General features: G+C 47.7%; 1 protein-coding gene across 6 annotated transcripts in view; it reads left to right on the top strand.

The window, feature by feature from the left end:
- The window catches only part of LOC105470668 (nuclear factor of activated T cells 2), a 177,158-nt gene that overhangs the window by 30,655 nt on the left and 120,595 nt on the right, over window positions 1-25,908 (top strand). For all 6 annotated transcript variants that reach the window (XM_011722847.3, XM_011722849.3, XM_011722850.3 and 3 more), the window contains exons 2-3: window positions 7,764-8,793; window positions 13,988-14,159. In XM_011722847.3, the coding sequence (XP_011721149.2) occupies window positions 7,764-8,793; window positions 13,988-14,159 (1,202 nt within the window). The remainder of the gene's footprint in view (window positions 1-7,763; window positions 8,794-13,987; window positions 14,160-25,908) is intronic.

Raw genomic sequence — 25,908 nt, forward strand, 5'->3', positions numbered from 1 at the left:
AAAATAGAGTAACTATAGCAGGGAAAGAGCAGAATTGTCACTGAAAAGATTATTCTTTCAATAATAATCCAGTAGGCCCCATTTACTGAGTATTGATTCTGTGTGTCTTGGGCTTTGCATAGGTTAGGGAAACTGACAGGCTTGTATCACCAGCGTCATCACCCCGTGTCACACATGAGGACATGGAGTTTCCCCAAGTCTCACAGCCAGGGGTGGGAGTGGATCTGGAGTCCCCTAACCCTGTGCTACCCTCCGTTCTCAGACCTGGATCTCAGTTTAGAGCTCTTGCTTGGTGGGGCAAAGAGGAGGGCTGAACTGGCCTCCCCAGCAATCTTGTCCTGCAGTTTTCAGCAGTGGTCAGAGATTTCGCCACATATTCACAGGGCCTACCTATTGGGTAAGCACCCAGGAACTCGATGAAAGGACGGGTGATAAGAATGAGAACTTTCAGACGTCTGCCACAGAGCTGAGCGTTACCTGCCAGGGCCGAGAGCGACCAGATGTCTCATTTCTCAATCAGTTCAGGTTGAGGGCGTGAGTCATGAGTTGATGCTTCCAGCAGTCTTTGGGCCTCTGCTGTGCGCAGGCCTCGTGTGCCATGCTGGGGTTGTAAAGCCAGGAGCCACGGTCCTCCGCTGGGGGCGAGTCTGCCTGGCAGGAGATGTTTGGCAATGCCTGGAGACATTTTTGGTTGCCACAATGGGGAGAGGGGCAGGGCAGCTACTATGGGCATCCGGTGGGTAGGTGGCTGTGAGGGTCGAGTAATTTACTACATGTGATGTAATTTACAACAGTGCCTTGCGTGTAAGTTCCCAAAACATTTTAGCTGCTTTTTCTGCATTATAATTATCTTCATAATAATTATTGATGTCTGCCTCTAAGAAGCTCAGAGTCTAGAGGGTAGACAAATGAGTGAATCCATAGACAGACTTCTGTGGGACCTGGGAGTGTAGAAGAGCTGCCTGATCCAGCCTGGGGAAACAGGGAGGGCCTCCAGGAGGGGGTGGTTCAGGTCAAATCATGATGGATAAATAGTGGCTTGTTAGGAGACGTAAGGTCGGGAGGTATGGAAGGGAGTTCTGGGTCAGGGGAACAGTATGTGCATGACATGGAGGCACAGAGGCCCTCAAGCAGCAACCTCTAAATCCCCCATCACTGCTTCTATCTTCTTCCTCCCTTTGGTACTGATGCCTCGTATTTAGGCCAGGTACCTCCCATGGTAGGCGAAATGGATTTTAGGTGGTCCACCAGTGAGGACATTGTATTTGCTAAGAACTATTTTTCAGTGCTATTTTCTCTTCGAACTAGTCGGAAGGAGTGGAATTTCAGGCTGGGCGTGGTGACTCAAGACTGTAATCCCAGCACTTTGGGAGGCCGAGGCAGGTGGATTACCTGAGGTCAGGAGTTCGAGACCAGCCTGGTTAACATGGTGAAACCCCGTCTTTACTGAAAATACAAAAAAATTAGCCGGGCGTGGTAGTGGGCACCTGTAATCCCAGCTACGCAGGAGGCTGAGGCAGGAGAATCGCTTGAACCCAGGAGGCGGAGGTTGCAGTGAGTCGAGATCACACCACTGTACTCCAGCCTGGCAACAGAGTGAGAAATCTGTCTCAGAAAACAAAAAACAAAGCAAAACAAACAAAAAAAAGGAGTAACGCTTTAGTGAGGTACTGCTGTATCGTTCACACTTTTCTTTCTAACACTGACTCCTCCCTCTCCCTGTTTCTAGGTCTTGACTTTCTGGGGTCCTGGAAATGTTCCATATTTTGATTATGTTGGTGGTAGCAAGAATGTATGACATTTGGCAAAACTCATCAAACCCTATACTCAAAACACTGACATCTGTGTATATGAGTTATACCACAGGAGCATTGGCGGGGGTGGGGGTGTATGAAACCTCAGTCTCAGAGTCTTTGCCCAGCCACTGTGTCTTGCTTGAATTTAGTAAGTTTTATTTTTATTGTATTTTTACCCTACCTTCTATTTATGGAGGTGACATTGATTTTCCATCTACAGTAGTGGTATAAAGTTTCCTTTTAAAATAATAAAAAAAATAAGTGAGTGAATTTAAATACTAGAAATATTAAGTAAATATTTTTTGGCGGCACATGAATAGAGCAAAGATCGTGCAAGTGGTTAAAAAAAAGCAAGCTTTTTGGAAACCCTCCTGAGAAAATTTGGTGGTTCTCAGATGAAACTAACTTCAGCCGGTGCCGTGCAGGCATCGTGATGACTGTGAGAAAGCCGCCTGCGAGCATGGCAGTTGTTTAAGGAGAAATAGCGAGAAATCTCAGCCAGTAACTTAGAGGAATATTTTAATGATGTGCTATTTGTGAAATTTACTGTCAAATACCCAGGGGACTGAGAATTCAATGATTATTAATTATCTTCCTATTCCCCGCTTGCTGGTAAACATTTAAAGTCTTGTCAAGAGGAAAAAAAAAAAGAAAAACTCTGCCGCTTGGATTAATGAAAACCAATGTAAATGCTTTACATACTTTTGCTCAGCACACTCGAGCTTTCTGTTTTTCAGGGCTCCCAGGGAGTGTGAGCCATCGGCGTTTTCAGGACTGCGTTTCTGTGGACTGTCCACATCAGCCCCAACCGTGTGTTTCTGATAAGATGCAGTGCAGTTTTTCTGATACGGCCGGAATTTTTGCTAAGAGACTTTTTGTGTTTTGTTTTTCTGGTTCGAATTCTCAGAATGTTGTTGGCCATGGACTTGACATTCCTCTTTTCCTAGATTAAAAATCTATGCTCTGTTACCTTCCAGGAAGGCGTGTGTGTGCACACGTATGTGCGAATTCAAATACACGTTTACATTAAACTGCAGCCTCTCAAGAACTCCAGGCCTTACAGATGCTAGCTAGAAAAATCAAAGGATTTCAGAGCCAGAAGCCACCAAGGAAACGGATTCAATGTAATGCTGTTCAGTTATAAACGAGAAGGTGTTGAGGCCTCCAGTGGGTGGGGGACTTTTCCAAAATCATGCTGCTGCTTAGTGGCAGGGCAGGACCGCACTCTCCATTTCCTGTTTCATAAAACAGGGTTTCATTACTATAGATCGTGTTATGTCATCTACCACCTATGAAATAAAAATGTTTCTTTTGGGAGTTACATTTATTTTCTTACATAATTACATGAATCAAAGGAAGTCTCCTTTCTGCCATGCCACTGTCCTCTTATTCCTTAGTTCTCCTCCCCGGAGGATGTCACTGTTCCTTGTGACTTCCAGAGAAAGCCTGTGCATCCTTCAGCTGTGCCTGTACATCTGTCTGTGTGTGTACATCTGTGCGTGTACATCTGTGCGTGTACATCTGTGCGTGTACATCTGTGCGTGTACATCTGTGCCTGTACATCTGTCTGTGTGTGTACATCTGTGCGTGTACATCTGTGCGCGTATGTCTTTGTACATCTGTGTACATATGTGTAATCTGTATACATCTGTACATCTGTACACTGTACATCTCTGTGTGTGTACATCCTCTCATCCTTTTTATGCTGTGCACACTATACAGCTTGCTTTTCTCATTTAATACTAAATCTCACTGGTCATTCTATGTCAATGCATAAAGAACTTCTTCAGGCCTTTTTTGTAGCTATATTGTATCCCTTCATATGCATGAGCCAGAATTAATTCATCCCCAGTAGATGGGTTTTGTGTTGCTTCCAGTCTTTTGGGATTACAGTCAGGGTCGTAGTAACTAATCTTAAGGATACACAGGTCATTTTGCACAGATGAGAGTATATCTGCAGGAAGAATTTTTTTTTTTTTTTTGAGACAGGGTCACATCCTGTCACCTAGGCTGGGAAGTGGTGGCACAATCATGGGTCACTGCAGCCTTGATCCTCCCACCTCAGCTTCTCCAGTAGCTGGGACTACAGGCAGGTGTTACCATGTCCAGCTAATGAAAAAAATTTTTTTTTGTTTTGGAGATGGGTTCTCTATGTTGCCCAGTCTGGTCTCAAACTCCTGAGCTCAAGCAATCTTCCTACCTCTGTCTCCCAAAGGGTTGGGATTCCAGGCGTGAGCTACCATGACTGGCCCAGGATGAATTTCTAAAAGTAGCATTGCTTGGTTCCGAGGGCACATGTAGTTCCAAGGGCATGTGTGTTTGGAATTTTCATGGATATTACCAAATGACCCTCTCTAGAGTTATCGCCTTCTATCTTTTGGTTTGGATAGTGGCATCTTTGATTAATAGTTTATTCCAGGTCGACTTTTCTGAACTTGCATCATTCATTCAGCCAACACATCCTTTTTGAGGGCCTGTTTAGTGGCAGGACCCATCCAAGTGCTAGGGGCATGGCAGAGCAAGAGTCCTCATAGCATTTGCTGATTGGTGGAGGTGCATCTCGAGGTTGAGGGAGGGGCAGACTGGAGGTTGAGGGAAATGGAGAATTTCACAGTTCCTCAGTCGTTATGGCGAGATGTGCACAGAACACAGCAGGGACCTGTGAGCAGGGCCTGAGCTAGTCAAGTGGTCGGGGGTCCTTCTAGAAGCATGCAATACTTAAGCCACGCCCATGGGCACGGGCGGGCTTTAGTCATGTGGAGAAGGGGGCCTGGCAGTGGGCAGGGGAGGAGCTGTTGAGGCAGGGGCAGCAGCAAGTATGCCAGGGCAGGAAGGAGCTTTTTTAAAAAACTCCTTTTAAAAAACTCCCCTTTGCCAGGCACGGTGGCTCTCGCCTATAATCACAACACTTTGGGAGGCTGAGGTAGGAGGATCACTTGAGCTCAGGAGTTTGAGACCAGCCTGGGCAACATAGTGAAACCCCGTCTCTACTAAAAAAAAAAAAAAAAAAAAAAAAAAAAATTAACTGAGCCCGGTGGTGTGCGCTGGTAGTCCCAGCTACTTGGGAGGCTGAGGTGGGAGGATCGCTTGAGCCTGGGAGGTGGAGGCTGCAGTGAGCTATTATTGTGCCACGGCACTCCAAACTGGGCAGCTGAGTATGACCTCAAAATCAAACCGAAAACAAAAATCACCACACGCCCCTCTGGCTGGAGTTCAGACAGGGCGGGAGGGGGAGTGAATGCCGGCGAGGGTCGATGGGCAGGCAGGGCCCAGCCAGGCTGCCTGGCGGGGCTCATTTATTTTTACCTAGAGCTGTGGGGAGCCATTTTGGAAGTGGGGGTACCATGTGGACCCCGAGAGATCAGCTCAGCTAAACTGGACAGTATTTCCTCTACGACAGCCCAGAAAGGGAACAAGGAGGCTGAGGCTCACTGGGGTGGTCACTCAGGCTTCCCCAAGGCAGGAAAAGGTCTTGTTTCTGGCTGGCAGGCCCCTGGACATGGTTCTTGTATTATTCTCTCAGCCACTCGGCAAATGTTTGTGGGGGCTTGCAAGTGCCAGGCCCTGTGGTAGGTGCTTGGCAGACAATGCTGGGCCACAGTGACACAGGCCCAACACTGATGGAGCTCTGGGTCGAGTGTGGGGTTGTAAAATTCTCTAAAGGGCCAAGGAGTAAATATTTCAGTCTTTGGGGGCCATTCGGTTCCCAAACTACCAACTCTGCTGTTGTAGTATAGGAGTAAGCTGTAGCTTGCTTTGTTCACCCTGTGTAAATAAATAGGTGTGGCTGTGTTGTCCTAAAACTATTTACAGACACAACCCATGGGCCGCATTTGGCCCGTGGACTGGTTTGCCTGCTCCTGGTTTGGCAGAATGAGATTGCCTAAACAGATACCTGGTGCGAAGGGAGCTGTTAGCAGGTGTCAGTGGAGAAAAGATGGCTGGGAAAAGGGGTGGAGGTGAGCTTTTTGATGGGCCGATCTCAGGAGGTGCTGGCTGAGCAGATGCAGGAAGGAACCAGGGGAAGTGGGAGGATCTTGTGGGGAGGGTTTCCAAGCAGAGGGAACCCCAGGCCTCTGAGGCAGGAGCTGCTTCAGTACAGCGAGGATGTTGGAGGGGTTGTTGCTGACCCAGCTTGGGGAGAAGTGGGGAGTGGTGGGGGTGGGTGGCAGGCCGGGGCACAGGCTGTATTAGTGACTTTTGGTTCCATCTAAAGTGTCCAGAAGCCTTAATAGTAGGTTTTGAGAATGGACATCTTAAAGGCTGCTGCGTGACAAACAGACTGACAGAGCCACAAAGTGGGGAGGCCAGGGAGGAGGTGACTGCAGTAGTCCCCGTGCGAGAGGACGGCGGCTTGGACCAGGGTGGATGCGATGGAGTGGGGAGACCTGGAAATCTGGTTTCTGTCCTGACGGTGGAACAGTCAGGGCTGATGATGGATCAGATGTGAGGCATCAGAGTAAGGAGTCCAGGCCGCCCCGTGAGCTGACGGGGAGGGTGGAGGGGCCTCTGATGAGATTGGGGGCCTTGGAGGTAGAGTTGCAGTGAGGGGTGGGTGGGGGGGAACTAACTCCATGGGAATTTCCCAGGCAGCCCCATGTACCTGGACCTGTACAGGATGCAGTGAGGCAGGGTGTCTGCTAGAAGAGGGTCAGACTGAGAATTAAATGACAGTGTGAGGTGATGGGTGGCAGTGTCCTTGGGTGGCTGTCGTAGAACATTCTACTTGAACAGCATTCTCCAGCGGTAGGGCCTTTCGAGATGGCAGCAGGAGCCTGGGGTAGGCAGCCACTAATAAAGGAAGTTAGGTCATTTTGCAGTCATTGGTTTTATCTTTATTTTATTTTATTTTATTTTTGAGACAGAGTCTCACTCTATCACCCAGGCTGGCATGCAGCAGCACAATCTTGGCTCATTGAAACCTCCGCCTCCTGGTTTTAAGCGATTCTCATGCCTCAGCCTCCTGAGTAGCTGGGATTACAGGTCTGCGCCACCACACCTGGCTAATTTTTGTATTTTTAGTAGAGATGGGGTTTTACCATGTTGGCCAGGCTGGTCTCAAACTCCTGACCGCAAGTGATCTGCCCGCCTCAGCCTCCCAAAGTGCTGGGATTACAGGTGTGAGCTGCCACGCCCAGCCTGCATCCATTGGTTTTAATAGTTTGGGTGTCAGGTAACCTCTGTAGCAGTGACCCTGCCTGTTGGGGGGCAAGTGGCTTGCCTGTGGTATTTTTAAGCCTCCTAATTCCATATCTTTCGCTGGGCCTTTTCCCCGCTCTGGGCCTCAGTTTCCTCATTTGTAAAATGACACAGACGAGACATGAGTCAGGAGCCCTGGATCTGAATGAAGCCACTTCTTGTACTTGGTGTGAAATCTGGGATTCAAGCCCAGGGGACCATGGGCTGCAGAGCCTGTGCAGCCTCCCTCTGTGTCCTGCGTCCATGTCACGTGTGTAGAGTGCTGCCATAGGCCCTGGATTGGTGCTTTTCAAACTATGGGTCATGACCCACCGCACCAGCGGGTTAGGAAATCCGTCTAATGGGTCGTGACCAGCGTTGAAGCAAAATCAATCAGGCAGGAGGGAGGGTCGGAGGGTGTCATGTAGCAGGGGTAAGTATGGACTTGGGAGGCTTTTGTTGCAGTTGTGGGTGTACACGGTGGTGTGAATGGGGTTGTGAGATAAAGTACACTTCTCCGAAGGGTTTCATTTAAACCCAAGTTTGGAGGCCCTTAGCCCGGGGATCTTCCAGAACTCGTTTTGCTTCGACCTCTCTTCTCCAGGGACCTGGGACAAAGTGGCCTCAGTTTCCTTCTGGTGAGGAACGGAGCTTCTAGCTTGGGGTTTGGCATGGTGGGAATTTGAAAAAAATAAACGACATGAGACAAAACCCAGCCTGTGATTGCTCTGCACCGGGAGTTCTGTTTTTGAGGCTTAAAAAGACCCCCCTTCCCCCTTCTCTTTCCAGAAGAGCCGAATGCACATAAGGTCGCCAGCCCACCCTCCGGACCCGCATACCCCGATGATGTCCTGGACTATGGCCTCAAGCCATACAGCCCCCTTGCTAGTCTCTCTGGCGAGCCCCCCGGCCGATTCGGAGAGCCGGATAGGGTAGGGCCGCAGAACTTTCTGAGCGCGGCCAAGCCAGCAGGGGCCTCGGGCCTGAGCCCTCGGATCGAGATCACTCCGTCCCACGAACTGATCCAGGCAGTGGGCCCCCTCCGCATGAGAGACGCGGGCCTCCTGGTGGAGCAGCCGCCCCTGGCCGGGGTGGCCGCCAGCCCGAGGTTCACCCTGCCCGTGCCCGGCTTCGAGGGCTACCGCGAGCCGCTTTGCTTGAGCCCCGCTAGCAGCGGCTCCTCTGCCAGCTTCATTTCTGACACCTTCTCCCCCTACACCTCGCCCTGCGTCTCGCCCAATAACGGCGGGCCCGACGACCTGTGTCCGCAGTTTCAAAACATCCCTGCTCATTATTCCCCCAGAACCTCGCCAATAATGTCACCTCGAACCAGCCTCGCCGAGGACAGCTGCCTGGGCCGCCACTCGCCCGTGCCCCGTCCGGCCTCCCGCTCCTCGTCGCCTGGTGCCAAGCGGAGGCATTCGTGCGCCGAGGCCTTGGTTGCCCTGCCGCCCGGAGCCTCACCCCAGCGCTCCCGGAGCCCCTCGCCGCAGCCCTCATCTCACGTGGCACCCCAGGACCACGGCGCTCCCGCTGGGTACCCCCCTGTGGCTGGCTCTGCCGTGATCATGGATGCCCTGAACAGCCTCGCCACGGACTCGCCTTGTGGGATCCCCCCCAAGATGTGGAAGACCAGCCCTGACCCCTCGCCGGTGTCTGCGGCCCCATCCAAGGCCGGCCTGCCTCGTCACATCTACCCGGCCGTGGAGTTCCTGGGGCCCTGCGAGCAGGGGGAGAGGAGAAACTCGGCTCCCGAATCCATCCTGCTGGTTCCGCCCACTTGGCCCAAGCCGCTGGTGCCTGCCATTCCCATCTGCAGGTGAGCAGGGCTTTGAAAATGATTTCTTCTGTGGTTTAGTTTTAAGAGATGGTTTTCTGTTTATGAGCATGGGATTCAGAGTCAGGTTTAAGTCTGACTTGAAATGGATTTAAATCTTGGCTTGGTCCCTTGCTGGTTGCGAGACCCTGAGAAGGAAGGTACATTCCCTGGGCCAGGTTTTTCTCATCTGTAAAATGGGTGTAATTAGTGTACCTGACTCACCAGGTGGTTATGAGATAAATGTAATTGCTCATATGTCACCTGGTTTATTCAAAAAGTGTTTATCAAACATCTAGGTGGCAGATTCTGTTACATAAGTAATGGAGAGATAGTGGTGAACTAAACAGGCAAAAATTTCTGCCTTCATGGACATTCTAGTAGGCACAAGAGGAACTGATGTTTGTTAGCATCTGCTATGTGCCCCAGTTATATGGAGGCCGTAAAAAAAATGTGTGAGCCAAGGAGCTTAAAATCTTGGAAAGCTGAAGAGATGTATGTAGATAGCAGCATAGCATGTAGGCTTTGGAGTCTCTTAAGGCTCACTTTGAGTCCTGCCTCCGCCACTCACTACCTGAGTGAACGTGGGCATCTCTGCTGCTGCCTTTCTGCTGCTGTGCTTGTGAAAGACATTGCTAATCAGTCAGCACCCTCTTTCTCCTTGAGCTCCTTTCTGAAGCCGTGCCTAGGGCAGACATCACTAATCAATCAAGAGCTTCCTCCCCCCACTGCATTTGTACTGAGCACCTTTCTGGTCTTGGTTTATCCCCTGTGAGAAGACAATAGAACCTACCTTGTGTGTGTGTTTTTTTAAAAAATGGATTAGATGAGACGATATAAGTCAAACTCTTAGTATAGAGCCTGTGCAGTGGTATCCTCGGATACCAAAATCTGAGGATGCTCAGGTCCCATATGTAAAATGGTATAGTATTTGCATATAACCTATGTACATCCTCCCATATCCATTACATCATCTCTAGATGATAATACCTTAGAATACCTAATACAATGCCTGCACACCACGTCATTCATATGGACTCAATGGGCATGGAAAATTCAAATTTTGCTTTTTGGAACTTCGTGGATTTGTTTTTTTGTGAATATTTTCAATCTGAGGACACAGAACCCCTGGATATAGAGGGCGAATTGCACTCTCTATGTATATTATTTCATTTGATTCTCACAGAAACTTGGTTTGTGTTATTTTTTTATCTTTGTTTTGATGAAATGACAAAGGAGGTATATGAAGGCTAAGGCTAGAGATTATCCTATCTGTTCTCGTAGATGAGGAATTGGAAGACTCATGTTATTACCACGATCCCTGTGGTTTTCAAATTATTTTTTATTTTAGCAAATGGAAGTCTTTTATCCCAAATATTAAACTGAGTCCCCACATAGGCCAGGTGCAGTGGCTTACGCCTGTAATCCCAGCACTTTGGGAGGTCAGGGTGGGTGGATCACCTGTGGTAGCAAGTTCAAGACCAGCCTGGCCAATATGGCAATACCGTATCTCCACTAAAAATTCAAAAAATAGCCAGGTATGGTGGCGCATGCCTGTAATCCCAGCTACTCGGGAGGCGGAGTAGGGAGAATTGGCGGAGGTTGCAGTGAGCCAAGATCATGCCACTGCACTCCAGCCTGGCGACAGAGCAAGACTCCACCTCAAAAAAAAAAAAAAAAAAAAATTGAGTCCTCAAATAGATAAATAGATAAAGGTGGAGCTCTTGATTGGTGTGGGGTTGAGGGTGGCCTCGGGCCCTGCCCACTGGGCCTTGTTCACCCCCATACCAGACGAAAATGTACTGCATGGAGCATCCAGCCTGGCATTTCCTTCAAAGCAGGTTCTGAGAACACCAAGGCTTCAGTATGTCAGTTGTTGTATCTTTAAAAAAAGGAGTTTATGGGTTTAACAGAGTTAAGTAGGTGCCTTTGTGCAGGCCTTCTCAGAGACTTTAATGTGGACAGAATATGCGGTGATTTCAAAGGCCATTTGGCTACAGAGCTCTGAGTTCAGTGACTAAAGTTTCACAGGGCTATCTTAGAAAATGCTGCCAGCCACAGTGGCTCATGCCTGTAATCCCAGCACTTTGGGAGGCTGAGGCAGGTGGATCACCTGAGGTGGGGAGTTCGAGACCATCCTGACCAACATGGAGAAACCCCGTCTCTACTAAAAATACGTAATTAGCCGGGTGTGGTAGCGCATGCCTGTAATCCCAGCTACTTGGGAGGCTGAGGCAGGAGAATCACTTGAACCCGGGAGACAGAGGTTGCAGTGAGCCAAGATGGCGCTATTGTACTCCAGTCTGGGCTCCTTGTTCTTTGTGCTACGTAGACAGGTCAGTCTCCAAACCATGATTTTATTTAATGGTTGAGAGTAGGGAGGGACACTGCTGTGAAATATGATTATGACATATTTATTGGAGACTTTGTTTATAAAAGCCTTTCCTCTCCGTGAGGCATCTTGATCAGAGAAGTTTTGAGTGTCAGAGTCCTTTGGTTCCTCACAAGTACCAATCTGTGCCAGCCAATGTGGTCTTTTGCAAGAATCTTCTATAAAGTTGAGAGGATGGGGCATCAGGGAAGTCTCCTGATAACATTGACCTCAGGGTATATGGGCATCTCAGCAGAGGGCTGGAATTCAAATCAGAATTTCAGGCTGGTTCTGATGCTCTACTTCTTTTTTTTTTTTTTTTTTTTGAGATGGAGTCTCGCTCTGTCGCCCAGGCTGGAGTGCAGTGGCGCGATCTCAGCTCACTGCAACCTCCGCCTCCCAGGTTCAAGCCATTCTCCTGCCTCAGCCTCCTGAGTAGCTGGGATTACAGGAATGTGCCACCATGCCCAGCTAATTTGTTGTTGTTGTTGTTAGTAGAGATGGGGTTTCACTATGTTGGTCAGGCTGGTCTCAAACTGCTGACCTCATGATCTGCCCGCCTTGGCCTCCCAAAGTGCTAGGATTACAGGTGTCAGCCACTGCAATGGCTTTTTTTTTTTTTTTTTTTTTTTTTGAGATGGAGTGTTGCTCTGTTGCTGAGGCCAGAGTACAGTAGCGTGATCTCAGCTCACTGCAACCTCTGCCTCCTGGCTTCAAGCGATTCTCCTGCTTCAGCCTCCCGAGTAGCTGGGACTATAGGCGCATACCACTATGCCTGGCTATTTTTTTTTGTATTTTTAGTAGAGACAGGGTTTCACCACGTTACAGGCCAGGCTGGTCTTGATCTCCTGACCTCGTGATCCACCTGCCTCAGCCTCCCAAAATGCTGGGATTACAGGGATGCTCTACTTCTTCAGATTGTATTTCAGCATCAAATACCTATTTCAGAACCAAGCAAAAGTATAAACAGAAACCTGGGGATATGCTGCTGAATTTTCTTCTGACAAAATTTTTGGTGCTTTAAAGCATATTAATACAGGGCTAAAGTGGTTTTTTAATGAGTCATAGTTTGTAAACCTTTAAAAACTGTTCACTTGTTTAAATGATATGGGTAAAAGTGGTTGTCACGTGTGGCTCGTTGGTTGCAGGCAGAAGCTTGAAAGCATCTTGGCACTATAACTAAGGTAAAGCAGGCGTACTTTGGAAACCCTAAGACTGCAGGGTAAAAGGGATTTCAGGAGGCAATGTGGTTGGAAAGAAGAGGAAGAGATTTGCTTGCATAGGGAGGATATGGTTATAAGTTGGATGAAATGTTTAAGTTGGACTCTGGCACAGATGAAGTTTATGGAGGTGCTACCCCTTGGGCTCCCCTTGGTACTGCTGTGATAGAGAAGACAGAATTGGCTTTATTGCAAGTGCTTAACCAAGCCCAGTTGATAGTGTCAGCTCCTAGCAGCCCTGAGCTAACTGGGAAAGAATACTCTGATTAATGATTTCTGCCATATGTGAAAACTCAGGACATGGTGACATAAATCCATAGTGATGCTTTTCAAAATTCCTAGGGGAAAAAAAGTGACAGCAGTTAGAAACATGCTAGAACTAACATAAGATTCATTAATTGAGAAGTTGCTCACACTGTCTTCATCAAGGTGGAAGAGAAGGCAAAGAGAAAGATCTCTACCCTGTGAACAGTTCTACCTGTCATGTCTAAGAAATATGTGCTGCCTCAGCATTTTGTTCACATACAATCATGCCCCCATGATCACATTTTGGTTAATGATGGATCCCCCATATATGGGGGTGGTCCCATAAGATTATAATACTGTTTTGTTTATGTTTTTGTTTTTTTGAGACAGAGTCTCTGTCACCCAGGCTAAAGTGCAGTGGTGCGATCTTGGCTGACTGCAACCGCCACCTCCCAAATTCAAGCGATTCTCGTGCCTCAGCCACCTGAGTAGCTGGGATTACAGACATGCGCCACCAAGCCCAGCTAATTTTTGTATTTTTAGTAGAGACAGGGCTTCGCCATGTTGGCCAGGCTGGTCTTGAACTCCTGGCCTTGAGTGATCTGCCCACCTCAGCCTCCCATAGTGTTGGGATTACAGGCATGAGCCACTGCACCCAGCCTTGTGTTTTGTTTTGTTTCGTTTTTGTTTTTGTTTTTGTTTTTTTTTTTTTTTGAGACAAGGTCTCACTCTGGTCCCTCAGGCTGGAGTGCAGTGGTGCAATCACAGCTCACTGCAACCTTGACCTCCTGAGCTTGGATGATCTTCCCACCTCAGTGTCCCAGGTAGCTGGGACTATAGGCATGGACCACCATGCTTGGCTGATTTTTATTTTTATTTTTGTATTTTTAGTAGAGAGGGTCTCTCCATGTTGCCCAGGCTGTCCTCAAATCCTTGGGCTTAAGTGATCCACCCATGTTGTCCCCCCAAAGTGCTGGGATTAAGTCATGAGCCACCACACCCAGCCATAATACTGTATTTTTACTGTACCTTTTCTGTGTTTAGATATCTTTAGATACGCAAATACTTCCCATTGTGTTACCATTGCCTACAGTATTCAGTACAGTCACATGCTGTACAGGTTGGTAGCCTAGGAACCACTATACCATATAGTGTAGGTATGTAGTAGGCTGTGCCATCTTGGTTTGTGTAAGTGCACTCTGATGTTCACTTAATGGTGCATTTCCCAGAACGTATCTTCATTGTTGAGCAATACATGACTGTATCCATGATTTTCAGAAAATGGGCCATTTACAATTATTGTACAAGTTGACTAATTCTGGTTTATTGCACACATGGCTGATTTTATTTTCTCCTTCAGCATCCCAGTGACGGCATCCCTCCCTCCACTTGAGTGGCCGCTGTCCAGTCAGTCAGGATCTTATGAGCTGCGGATCGAGGTGCAGCCCAAGCCACATCACCGGGCCCACTATGAGACAGAAGGCAGCCGAGGAGCCGTCAAAGCTCCAACTGGAGGCCACCCTGTGGTTCAGGTATGGACTTGAATACTCTTCCTTTTGTGTGTGGTGTTTGTCACTGAGAGATTCACTTCTGCTGACCCACTGTTTGTTGCTTGTTAAGTTGAGGTATGTGTCTCAGCCTCTTAACTCCTTTGAGGAATGAGAAATCTGAGATTAAGTTGACATTAGAAGCTAATCCAGCTGCTCATAAACCAGAGGAGAAAGTTTTCTTGAGCTGGATAAGGATAGAAATGATACTCGTGTGCCTGGACGCTTCTTCCCTTCTCTTTCTGTGGAGAAACTGCTAGAGTTTTGCAGAGGTTTGTGTATTGACAGAAGATTTCTGAAGCCATCATCTTAAGTTTTAGATGAAGAGCTCATTATGAAAAAATAGTAATGTTTGTAAAATACAGAAAAGTAAGAAAAATTAAAACTATACATTATCAAACTACCTAAAATAGCTATATTAGTATTTTGATATATTGCCTTTCTTTTTTCTATTCACAAACACGGCAGCCTCTGTTACCATATATTTCTATGCTTAATTCTATAGTGAACATGTAGATTGTACTCTGATTTTTTAAGTTTACATTTTGCCATGAGCATTTCCTTTTGTTTTTCTTAATCAGTATCTTTTTTGTGTGTCTGTGGCTTTTGATTTAACCTCAGATTTTTTTTTTTTCAAAAGAAGTAGAGAAGTGTGCCTATTTTCTGCCAAAATAATTGGAGTTGAAATATTCTTAATTGTATAATCTGGTTGACCAGGAACAACTGACCGGTGCCCACTAACAAGTCAATTAACCAGAACTTTTAATACATTTAAATTAACATTTTTTTGTATTTGCCTTAAAGTGGAAGTATCCTATTAATATGATAAAACCTGGTTCTTAATCTGTAGTGTGCATCAGAACCTCTGGGGTGGTTCTTAAAAATTCAGATTGTTGGGCATTCTGAAACTACTTAATTAGAAATTATATAACATGAGTAAAACCCAGGTAAACAAACAAACAAATGAAAAACCACAAACCCCCCAAACCTCCACAGATACTTTGGATGTGTACCTCTGATTAAGGACATCTATGATAATAATAAGAACTTACAAGTCCTGACAATTGCTTTTTCTAAATCAGACATCACAGCGATCTTGGAATCTGTCTATATTCATTGAGTTTTTGTTTCTTGACCATGAGTCCCATTTTCCTGTTGTGTTGCGTGTCTAGTAGTTGTCGACTGCATTCTGACATCGTGATGACATATACTGGATATGGTAGATATTCTGAACTTCATTTCACATTTCATCAGCGTGGATCTGTGGAAAGCTCCAGTTGTATTTAACTTGATGGGGCTTAGCTTTTAAACTGTCTTCTCTGTATTTCATTTGAGGATTGGTTTTAGGCCCCGTTAGGGCAGGCCTGGAGTAGCCCTTCCTCTGAGGCATGTGCCTGTTCTGCAGGCATGGCCTTTTTGGATGCCTGGTGGGGAGGTCTCTTTAATCTGGTGGGCTGGAATTCCCATACGCCAGCTCTGCTGCACTCTTAGTCTCTCTGTTCTCTCCACCCCGTAGCAGCCCCTCTCTGGTAAACCTTGTGCCACCTCTCCCTGTGCTTACACAGCCCAGCCCTTGGCCAAAGACTTGAGGGCTCCCCCAGCAGCTTCCTCCTCTCTGATGCCACCGATTCTAGCAGTTTCCACAGCCTGGCACTCTGAGTGGTGCCAGAAATCCAGGATTATTTTAGGAAATCCTCAGCACAGTGCGACCACCGTGCTCTGCTCAGATGCTACTTCCTGCACGTGGCAGGGGAGCTGTCCCCAGGCAGAGAGCTGAAGTGGAGGTGGGCTTGCCTGTGCACTTCCTCTCCCTTGGGGACCACAGTCTTCTCCTTCCTGCCGTCCAATCCTGAGAGCAATCGCCTTATGTAATTTTTTTTTATTTTTTATTTTTTATTTTTTAGGCAGAGTCTCTCACTCTGTCACCCAGGCTGGAGTGCAGTGGTACAATCTTGGCTCACTGCAACCTCTGCCTCCTGGGTTCAGGTGATTCCCCTGCCTCAGCCTCCTGAGTAGCTGGGATTACAGGTGTGCACCACCATGCCTGGCTAATTTTTGTATTTTTAGTAGAGACAGGGTTTCACTATATTGTTCTGGCTGGTCTTGAACTCTTTATCTCAAGTGATCCACCCGCCTCGGCCTCCCAAAGTGCTGGGATTACAGGCGTGAGCCACTGTGCCTGGCCAAGTGCTGTTTTATGTGTCCAGAGCTCCATGCACATTTCCTTTATGCCACCTGCCACTGCTTGTAATTCTAACATTTGCGTAATTATTTTGTCAATGTCTCTCTCTCTTAGACCATGAGCTTTGTTTAAAAGAGACCACAACTTCCTTCTTATTCTTCATTGTATATCAGCACCAAGCATAGTTTGTCACTACAAACATAGCAGGCATTCGACAAATACTTGGAGAATGAATATACTCATTAAATGCATTGGCCGAACAATCTTAAGTCTTAAGGAGAGAGAATCTGTATCCATTTCCGGCTATGTGGTATCTTCATTCACTGATTATTCGAAAGATGTTTATTGAGTACCTACTATGTACCAGGCACGGTGCTTGATTCTGGGTTATGATATGAACAAAACAGCTGGAAATTCTCACTGTCATGAGCTTACATTTTGGGAAGATGATTGTAATGATAAACACTTGGAAAACATTTGCTGCCTGTGAGACCCTGTTCCAAGTGCTGTATATGTGTTAACTTATTTAATCCTCAAAAGAGCCTTATGACAAAGGTAACAGGTCAAGGAGCTGTCAAGGACTTGTTCAAGGTCATGGGTATTAAATGGTGGAGCTGAGATTTGGATACTGCAAGCTCTATCAGATCAGTAGGTCTGATCATCCACGTCTCTTTGCAGACCAGCTTTTCCTGCCTTCTCACTTGTGCAGAAAAAGCCTGATGGGAAAATGCCCGTGCCTCTTGCAGACCACTCCCTTCCCCCCTAGTTTTATGTGCTGTTCCAGTACGAACCTTGTCATCGCCTCACGGGAGCCTAAATCTTGATTCTCAGGGAGACGCTGATTGACCCTGGCTTGGGAGGGTGCTGCCTATTGGTCCAGTTGGCTGTGGCCTGGAGGTTGGGCTGCATGAGGAGTGAGGCTCAGCTCACCCATTCATCAGGGGCTGGGGCCCTGGAAATTTCCAGAGAAGGGAATGGGCTGAGTGTACAGTCCAGGAGACACCTGCTAGGCTGTCCCTGAAGTTTGTGCCTCTCCCTCTGATAGCTCCCAAGGACTCTTCCCTCTTCATGCCTGTGACTTTGTTTGTTTATTTATTTTAGAGATATGATCTCGCTTTGTTACCCAGGCTGGAGTACAGTGGCATGATCATTGCTCACTGCTGCCTTGAATTTCTGAGCTCAAGTGATCCTCCCACTTCAGCCTCCTGAGTAGTTGGGACTACAGGCATGTACCACCATGCCCAGCTAATTTTTTCCTTTTTTGTAGACACATGGTCTCCCCGCATTGCTTAGGCTGGTCTTGAACTCCTGGGCTCAAGTGATCCTATCACCTCATCCTCCCAAAGTGTTAGGATTACAGTGTGAGCCACCACAACTGGCCCAAGTGCTTGTAACTTGGAAGCTCTAATATGTGATTTTAAAACTTGTAGACAAGTCTCCTTAAAAGACAAAAAGTGGAATCTTTTAAAAAAGTCATTTGAATAGATTATGTTTTTCAAAATAAGTCATGCTAATTCCTGATTTTTAGCATGGGAAGTCAGTTTAAAAAAAAAAAAAAACTTCTTTGAAAAATGAAGAAAAGAGTGGACTTTCAGAGGATTGCTGCTTTTCACCTTCAAGGGAGTGTGAAAACTGCTTCTGGAATCTGGAGCACCGCCCCCTTCATACCCAGAAGAGCAGTGTAGCCTGCTTTGTACCTTGCCTGAATGCTTCCGCCGGCTTCTCTGTTGATCTGTGTCTCACTCTTTATCTCTGTATCCGTTTCTATTTCTGAACCACAGCCTCTGTTCCCTTCTCAGTTACTTAGTCCCCACCCTTCTTTCTTTTATTTGTCACACTATAGAACTTCATTCTTTTTTCATGCCTAATGGTTTTAAGCTCCTCTTTATATAAAAAGAAAATGAGTATAAGATCATTTCATTTTTTATCCTTAAGTATACAATTAAAAATCTTAAACATATGCCATGCTCAGCTGTTCTCTTCATTGCTTTTTTTGAACGGTACTTGGTCTTGGAGGAAAGTTTCTTCCCAAGTCTTAAGTGCTTTTCAGATCTCATGACTCATTTGTATGGAGAATGTGTCACTGGGGACCTGCCATGTGCCGGGTGCTGTGCTGATCCTGGGTGATACAACGTTGGTGAGATCAGCACAGCTCATGCCCTGAGGGAGCTCAGGGGCTGCGGAAAAGTGAACTAGGATGGTTTGAGTTGGTCAGGGAGGCCTGAGAGTCCAGATGGCGGCCACTTGGAGAGGGTCTGTGGGCTGATGCTGGGACTCAGGGTGGGACGCGATGACTGATTAGAAGCTTGTCTATTGTATTCACCACTTGGGAGTAACTGCTTCAACAGAACAAACCATAACAAGAGACAGTACTTGGAAGACCTACTTTAGAAAGAGGGTCTCGTCGAGGAGGTGACTTACCAGCTGGGACCTGGAACAGGTCACAGAAACAGCAAAGAGACAAATGATGTCCTCCTCCTCCTCCACGCTGTCTGTCTCGGTGGTGGTGTGTTCTACACACAGAGCACAGCACATGCAAAGACCCTGAGGCAGGAAAGGACTGTGTGTGTCTGAAGAGCTGAAGGAAGGCCAGTGTCATTCAAGTTTAGCTTGCAGGGTGATGGTTGCCAGGCCCAAACTGTGCAGAGCTTAAAAGCCAAGGTGAGGAGATGAAATTTTGCTTATTCCAGGGCAAGGGGAAGACGTGATAGGTTTTGAGTAGAGGAGGAACTTGATTCTGATTTAACATTTTAAAGATCACTCAGGCTTCTCTCTGGGGACTAGATTAGAAGAAGTTACGGAGGAAGAAGGGAGATGAGATTGTTAGCCTGTGGCAGTGCCAAGGGAAAGATCAAGGTGGTGAGGACTAGAAGGTGGCAGTGGCAGCGGAAGATACGAATTCTATGGTGTGATCTTCAGGACTTAGGTATGGGAGGTAAAGGAGCAACTGAGTGGATGGTTCAGTTGGATGGATGGTGGAGAAGGACTTGGGAAAGAAGGTGTTTTCTTGGGGGAAGGTTGCAAGTTCTGTTTGGGGCATAGAAGGTACAAAGGGCTTCCAAGGCACCCAAGCAAAGATGTCAAGTAGGCAGTTGGATATATGAGCTTGGAGCTCAGAAGCAAAGTCCTAAACTTGCTCTCAGGACTGTGGGATACCTCAGGGCCACATGCTCCATCACCAGAGGCCTCAGCAAGCACCCACTTGCAAGGACTGACTGACCACACCCTCAATAACAACACACCTCTCTCTAGAAGCAGTGGACTAAGGAGAGAATCAAAGAAGAGATTGTATAAACAGAGATCACAAACAGACAAGTTCAAGAGGGCCAGGCAAAGAAAGGAAATGACCGAACTGGCTAAATGTCAGGGAGCAATAGGGAGTGGTGGGGAGTAGGGCAGAGCAGCATGTGAGTCTTGCCTCAGGAAGCAGTTGCTGTTTGTAGGTTGTGATGTGTGGGAATGTGGGTAGAATGTTGCCAGGTTTTATAGGTTTTTTTTTTTTTTTTTTTTTTTTCCTCCAAGAGCTAGGAGCTGGAGTTTTTGTGTGAAATTTCTGATTTTTAAGTTTTGGCCACTAAATCAAACTTTGGGTTGAATTTGGCTCATGGTAGATATGCTTCAATTCACATCATCTGGAGTAAATAAGAATGGTGCTACTTCAAGGTTTATCAAATAGAAAGGGAGATAAGAGAGAGGTTATGTTTATATGATTTCTAAGAATTGTCCAGTTAAGGAAGGAGCCCTGTTAGCTGGATCCAGGTAGTTTCTCTTATAAAGCCCTAAATCTCAGGTGAGTGTGGTGGCTCACACCTATAATCCCAACTACTTGGGAGGCTTGAGACCAGGAGTTCAGGGCTGCAGTCAGCTGTGATCGCACCACTCCACTCCAGCCTGGGTGACAGAGTGAGACCACGTCGCTAAAAAAAAAAAAAAAAAAAAAAACCCAAATAAATAAATAAGTACAAAAGTTCTAAATCTTATTGAAATAGAACAAGTCTAGGGTTCTTTCAGAGGAACCAAGGAATCTTAATTCACAAGCCTGACTTTGGTCTGCAGGTATCAGATGAGAAGGGGAACCATTTGATTCATCTCAAAAGAGCCACACGCTTTGTGGTGGAGCCCTGCCATCATTCCTCGCCCTATTTCAGGACAGGATGCAGTGGTCCTCCGGTGGACAAAACAGCCATTCAGAGCGGTTTTGCAAGGTTGGGCTTTAAGTGTTTCCATAGCTCTTCAGCTTATGGGATCTCATAATACCCCAGCTGAGAGTGGCCTGTATAACGCCATTGTCATTTAATCCTTTCCTGGAGGCTTCCAAACCCTTTAGCCATATTCTGCACAGGAATTCCCTGGAGGGGATACTTTGCTATGTTCCTTATCCATCCTTGTGCTGGGGTTTCAAGAAACGTTATTCTTATCACTCCCTGGGATGCATGTTTAATGGAAAGAATAATCAGTCATCCTTTTAGGGAGTGATCAAAATATGAGAACGTGGAAGCGTTGCACTCACCTCCAAAAAGTCCTCTTGGTTCTTTCAAGCAGATGTTCAGACATGTGGAAAAAACATGGGTAGCTCTGTCAGGGGAAATTCCTTGCAGATGCTGAAACCGATCGCCATTTCATTCCAGGTAACAGTAATGAGCTTTGCAGGGAGGTAAGTGAGGGCCTGGGCCCACCTGTCTAGGCTACTGCCTCCTGGGCTAGAGGAGCTGGTAAAGTCTCCAGTCTTTCAAAAGCTCATAAAATGGATTATGGGACGTGGATGCTTATTCTGTTGGATTTCAGCTTTTATGCTAACTGCAACTTACTTACTTGAAATGATATCTAAGGAAGGGAAGAAGCAAGCCAGATGGGATTTTTTCCTTTCTAGGTGAAAGCTGCACTCGTGACAGTAAGCAGTGCTCCTTCAGCAATTGGCTGGGTGTGTTGGCTTCTATTTGTCTATTAAAATGTTGTGCTTGGGGACGTGAGACAGGAAGCAGTTGTTGCAGATGTTAATTTGTCTTGATCAGGGCTGGTGTGTTGGCATCTCCAGAAGCTTCCATTGGGCCTCCTGGGGAGGGGAAGGGAAAGAGGTGGTGGCCAGGTCACTCAGGCTTCAAAAAAATTGGAGGAGGAGAGTGTTCTGAGATCATTGGGGTTCATTTGCTCATTTATTAAAAATACTTACCAAGCACCTACTGTGTGCTTGGCACTGGTAATATGGCAGTGAACCACACAGGCAAAAATCCCTGATCCCGTGGAGCTGATGTGCTCTGTAGGGGGAGATAGCAATATAACTTATAAATAGGAAAATTTAATAGTATGTTAAATAGAAAAATGAAATAGTATGTCGGGAGGTGGTAAGTCCTGTGGGGAAAACTATCAGGCCAAGGGGAATTGGGAGTGGTTTCATGGACCTCTCTGGGAAGGCCACATTTGGGCAAAGAAGGAGGTGCCCATGTGGAAGCTGCAGGGACTTCTCCAGGCTGAGGGGACAGCAGGGCTGAGTTGGGTGACATCTTGAACAGAGAGGAGGCCTGTGTGGGAAGGGCAGGGGAAGGGGAAGGATGGAGGGGGCGGATCGTGGGCCTCGCACATGTTTAGTTCGAGGACTTGGACTCTGAGTGGGGCGGGAGCTGGGAGGGCCTGGCTTGACCTAGGTATCAGCAGGATCCCTCTGGCTACCGAGTAGAGGAGAATAGATGGGGGGTGGACAGGGAGAAGCTGCTGCAGAGGCCCAGGCCAGAGGGGCTGGTGGCTGGACTAGGATGGGGGCATGGGGAGGCAGGAGAAGGGGTTGGATTCAGAGCATGTTTTGAAAGTCAGACTAGCTGGATTTTTTTGAGACTGGCTGCAAGACGGGTGGCATCCGTCTGTCTGGGGCTGTAGCCTTGGGAAAGGCCAGAGTCTCTAGGAACCCTGTTCATCCCTGCCGAGACTCCTGCTATTTTCCGAGGGAAGGCATCTTTTACAGGTGACTTGATGTAGCCTTTTCACTTCAAGATGGAGGTGGGGATGGGGTGGGGAGTAGCAGAGCGGAGTGTGCGATGTGGGGGTTCTGAGGCCGACTTTTGGGGAGCCGTCCTCACCACCTCCTCCTTGTCTATACCGATCTTTTGATGATAACACTGGTGATTTCATTAAAATTTGAAGAAGACTACAGTCCAAACCAGGTACACCCGTGGGCCAGTTGTGGCACTGCTCTCTGCCCTGCCGCATGTGTCCCTGGCTGAGGGATGCCTGCAGCGGTCAGGGATGGACTTGTGAAAGGATTGAGACCGGCATGCTGGCCTCTGAGGTGAGAGGTAGAGAGCGGGGAGGGCGAGCCAGGGCCGGGGCTGGTGCAGGCAGAGAGGTGGCGTGGCGAGACGGGCCCGCATGGTAACTCATCTTCTAACCGAAGACGCAGAGGTTCACTGAGGGGTGCTTTCAGTCCACAGTAGAAGAGAAATGGTCATGAATGAGCTCAGTAAAGCGTTGTCCCCAAACTTAGGTAGAAAACAGAAAGCTTCCAGAATCTTGGAGAAATAGCTGTTCCCAAAAGGGAGATTAAGACTGAAATTTGCAGTATTTCTGGCAACCAAGAGGAACAATACAGAAGAAACTTTGTGTCACAAATAAATGTTGGGGCCCTGGTATGTGCTGGGCAGTGTGATGTTCATGGCCGGAGCTACCCTTTAGCGCGTGCTTTCCGTAGAGTGACCTAGTTAGTCTCTGCAGCGATACTATGGAGTGCAGGTGGTAGGGTTACTATGCTCATTTTACAGGCAAGGAAACTGGGACACAGTGCGGGTAACAGCTTGCCTGGGGTCACCCCCAGCTGGTGCATGGTGCTGCTTGATTGGGGCCCAGGACGTCTGCAGCCACAGCCCACGCTGTTGACCACTGGCCCGTCCTGCTTCTTGGAAGTAGACGAAGTGGGTCATTTGGACGGAGGCAGCTCTAGGGTTTGGTAGCTTTGGGACTCTGGGAGACTCACTGGGCAGCAGTTTCTTCAACGATAAAGTGATGTGGACTTGTGTCTGTCAGGCTATTTGTTTGGTGTTTGTTGAGCATAGTTAGGATGCTAAACACAAGTGCCCAGAGTGATCTTTGGCGCAGAGAAGGCGTTTCATCTGTTGTTCTTTTGTTGAGAGAGAAGGCCATCTAGACATAGATCACTTTTGAGTTCTACGAGCCTTAGATTCCTGAGCCTGCTCCAGCTTTTTCTGGTTGAATTAACCACGTCTGAGACCAGGCTATGATATGGAGGGGCTCTGAGAGTTGTTTATTTACACGCTGTTTGTTACAGACGTGATCTTAGCTCATCCTTGCAACCACAGGGTGAGTCGGGGCTGCTATTATTCCCATTCAATGAGGGGTGAGAGGCACAGGGAAGTGAAGCTCACGCACCTAAAGTCAGGCAGCTGGTCAGCAAGGAAGCCCTGGCCTTGGATTTGAACTTCTGGGTTCTTATCGGTCTTTCACCCGCTCACTCATTCGTCGGCCTGCTGGCAGCAGCGTCACGCCCCAGGCATGGGGTACAGTGAGCACATGGGCTGATCCCAGGTGCCTGTGGAGCACTCCAGCCAGGGCTGGATGTGAGAGTGAGATGGGACAGGCTTTGGAAAGGGTCCTCTGCGGCAGCTCAGCGCAGTGCCCGGCTGGCCATGTGACCTGAGTCCTGGACCCAGGGTCAGGCGTTCAGGTTCTGCCTTCCCCTCTGCCCTCGCCACTGAAGGACCTTAGGTGAAGTTGATTTGCTCTGATTATATGGGAAAGGAGGCATCTGCTTTAGGTGGGTTTCTAAGCACCTGTCAGCTGCAACATGCCACAAGAGGGGACCATGACCACACCTGGGACCACTTCGCAGGCCCCGAGCCATCTCGCTGCAACCCGTCTGCAGGCCGAGGCTGATGCTCATAGGAGCGTCTGTGTCACCAGCTGGCCCTGCCACCCTTCCGGATGCCCCATGGGTTTAGTGGGTGTGGGGGCCAAGATCTCTTTATTGAACATTGAGCATTTTCTAATTTGGTCCCATGAATGAGACCTCTAATGGCCTTGGAAGGCGCTAGCTCCATTGACAATAAAGTCATGAACTGGAGCATGCAGGGAGGTGGGGGTGGGTGGGTGGGGAGGAACACAGGGAGGTGATGGCTTCTCACGGGGCCCTGTTTCCTCTGGATCCCGGGAGACATTGTGAATGTCAAAGTCATTCATTCTGAACCTCCTAGAAGACTATGGGCCGACTCTAGCAATAGTCATGCCTGTTTATTGAGCACTTACTATCTGACAAGCACAGAATGTGGAATGGCTCGGGCAGGCATGCAGCCTCTGCTCTGCGAATGAGGAAACCAAGGGTTTGGAGGCATGGAGGGACTTCCCCAACGAGCACATCCTCACGGGCGATGAGCAGGCTGACCCTGGCCCAGCTTTTCCTGTGTGCCTGCTTGGAGAGATAGTGGTGCTGCCATTAACCCCATTTACAGCTGAGGAAACTGAGGCTCAGAGAAGCCGAGTGGCTTTTTCAAGGTTGCATTGCTCTTTAGGAGGCTGAGACGAATGCCTGCCTCCCAGGGTGATTGCAAAGGTTAAATGGGTTAATATTGGCGATGTGCTGATTGTTTTTCTTATTAATTTGTCCTCTGAACCATCATGTTAGGATTTTAAAAAGGAGCATGTGTTCTCACGTGGAGGCTTCGGTTTCGTGCCACGACCCCTGAGCCAGCATGGGTGTGAGTTAGGGGCAGACAATGTGGAGGGCGATCCCTGTCACCATTTCTTATGTGTCCTGTGTGCGGCTCTTGTCCTCAAACGATGCCATGACAACAACGCCCAGCCTGCAGCCTGGGACACTGACACTCTTGAGGTCAAAGGACTTCCTCAAGGCCAAGCATCTGGGATGTGGGAGAGCTGAATGTAAAAGCATTCTTCTGTTGGGCACCTTGGCCAAGCCATTTCCATTGCACTGTATGGTTCTCAAGCCCACAGTTTAGCAGGGGCCTATTCTGAGTAATGGCACAGGTTTGGAAACTTTCATTCGTATGCATGTGTATATGTACACACAGAGACACAAACACACATATTATTCATATATATACACACGTATATATACAATGTGTATATATACCAGTGTATTTCTGTGTCTGTGCCCCTGAATTTATATTCAATTATTTTACTTTATTTTTAGCTCTTTAATATGTATTCGTTGTTTTAAAAGTACAGGAAATGGCCGGACGCGGTGGCTCACGCCTGTAATCTCAGCACTTTGGGAGGCCGAGGTGGGCAGATCACCTGAGGTCAGGAGTTCGAGACCAGCTTGGCCTACATGGTGAAACCCCGTCTCTACTAAAAATACAAAAATTAGCCGGGCATGATGGTGGGCACCTGTAATCCCAGCTACTCGGGAGGCTGAGGCATGAGAATCTCTTGAACCTGGGAGGCAGAGGTTGCAGTGAGCTGAGATTGTGCTGCTGCACTCCAGCCTGGGTGACAGAGAGACACTCTGTCTCAAAAAAAAAAAAAAAAAAAAAAAAAAATCCAGGAAATTATTAAAAAGAAACTACACAGGCCGGGCACGGTGCCTCACGC

The sequence above is a fragment of the Macaca nemestrina genome, chromosome 15, assembly GCF_043159975.1.
Source record: "Macaca nemestrina isolate mMacNem1 chromosome 15, mMacNem.hap1, whole genome shotgun sequence".
NCBI classification, from domain to species: Eukaryota; Metazoa; Chordata; class Mammalia; order Primates; family Cercopithecidae; genus Macaca; species Macaca nemestrina.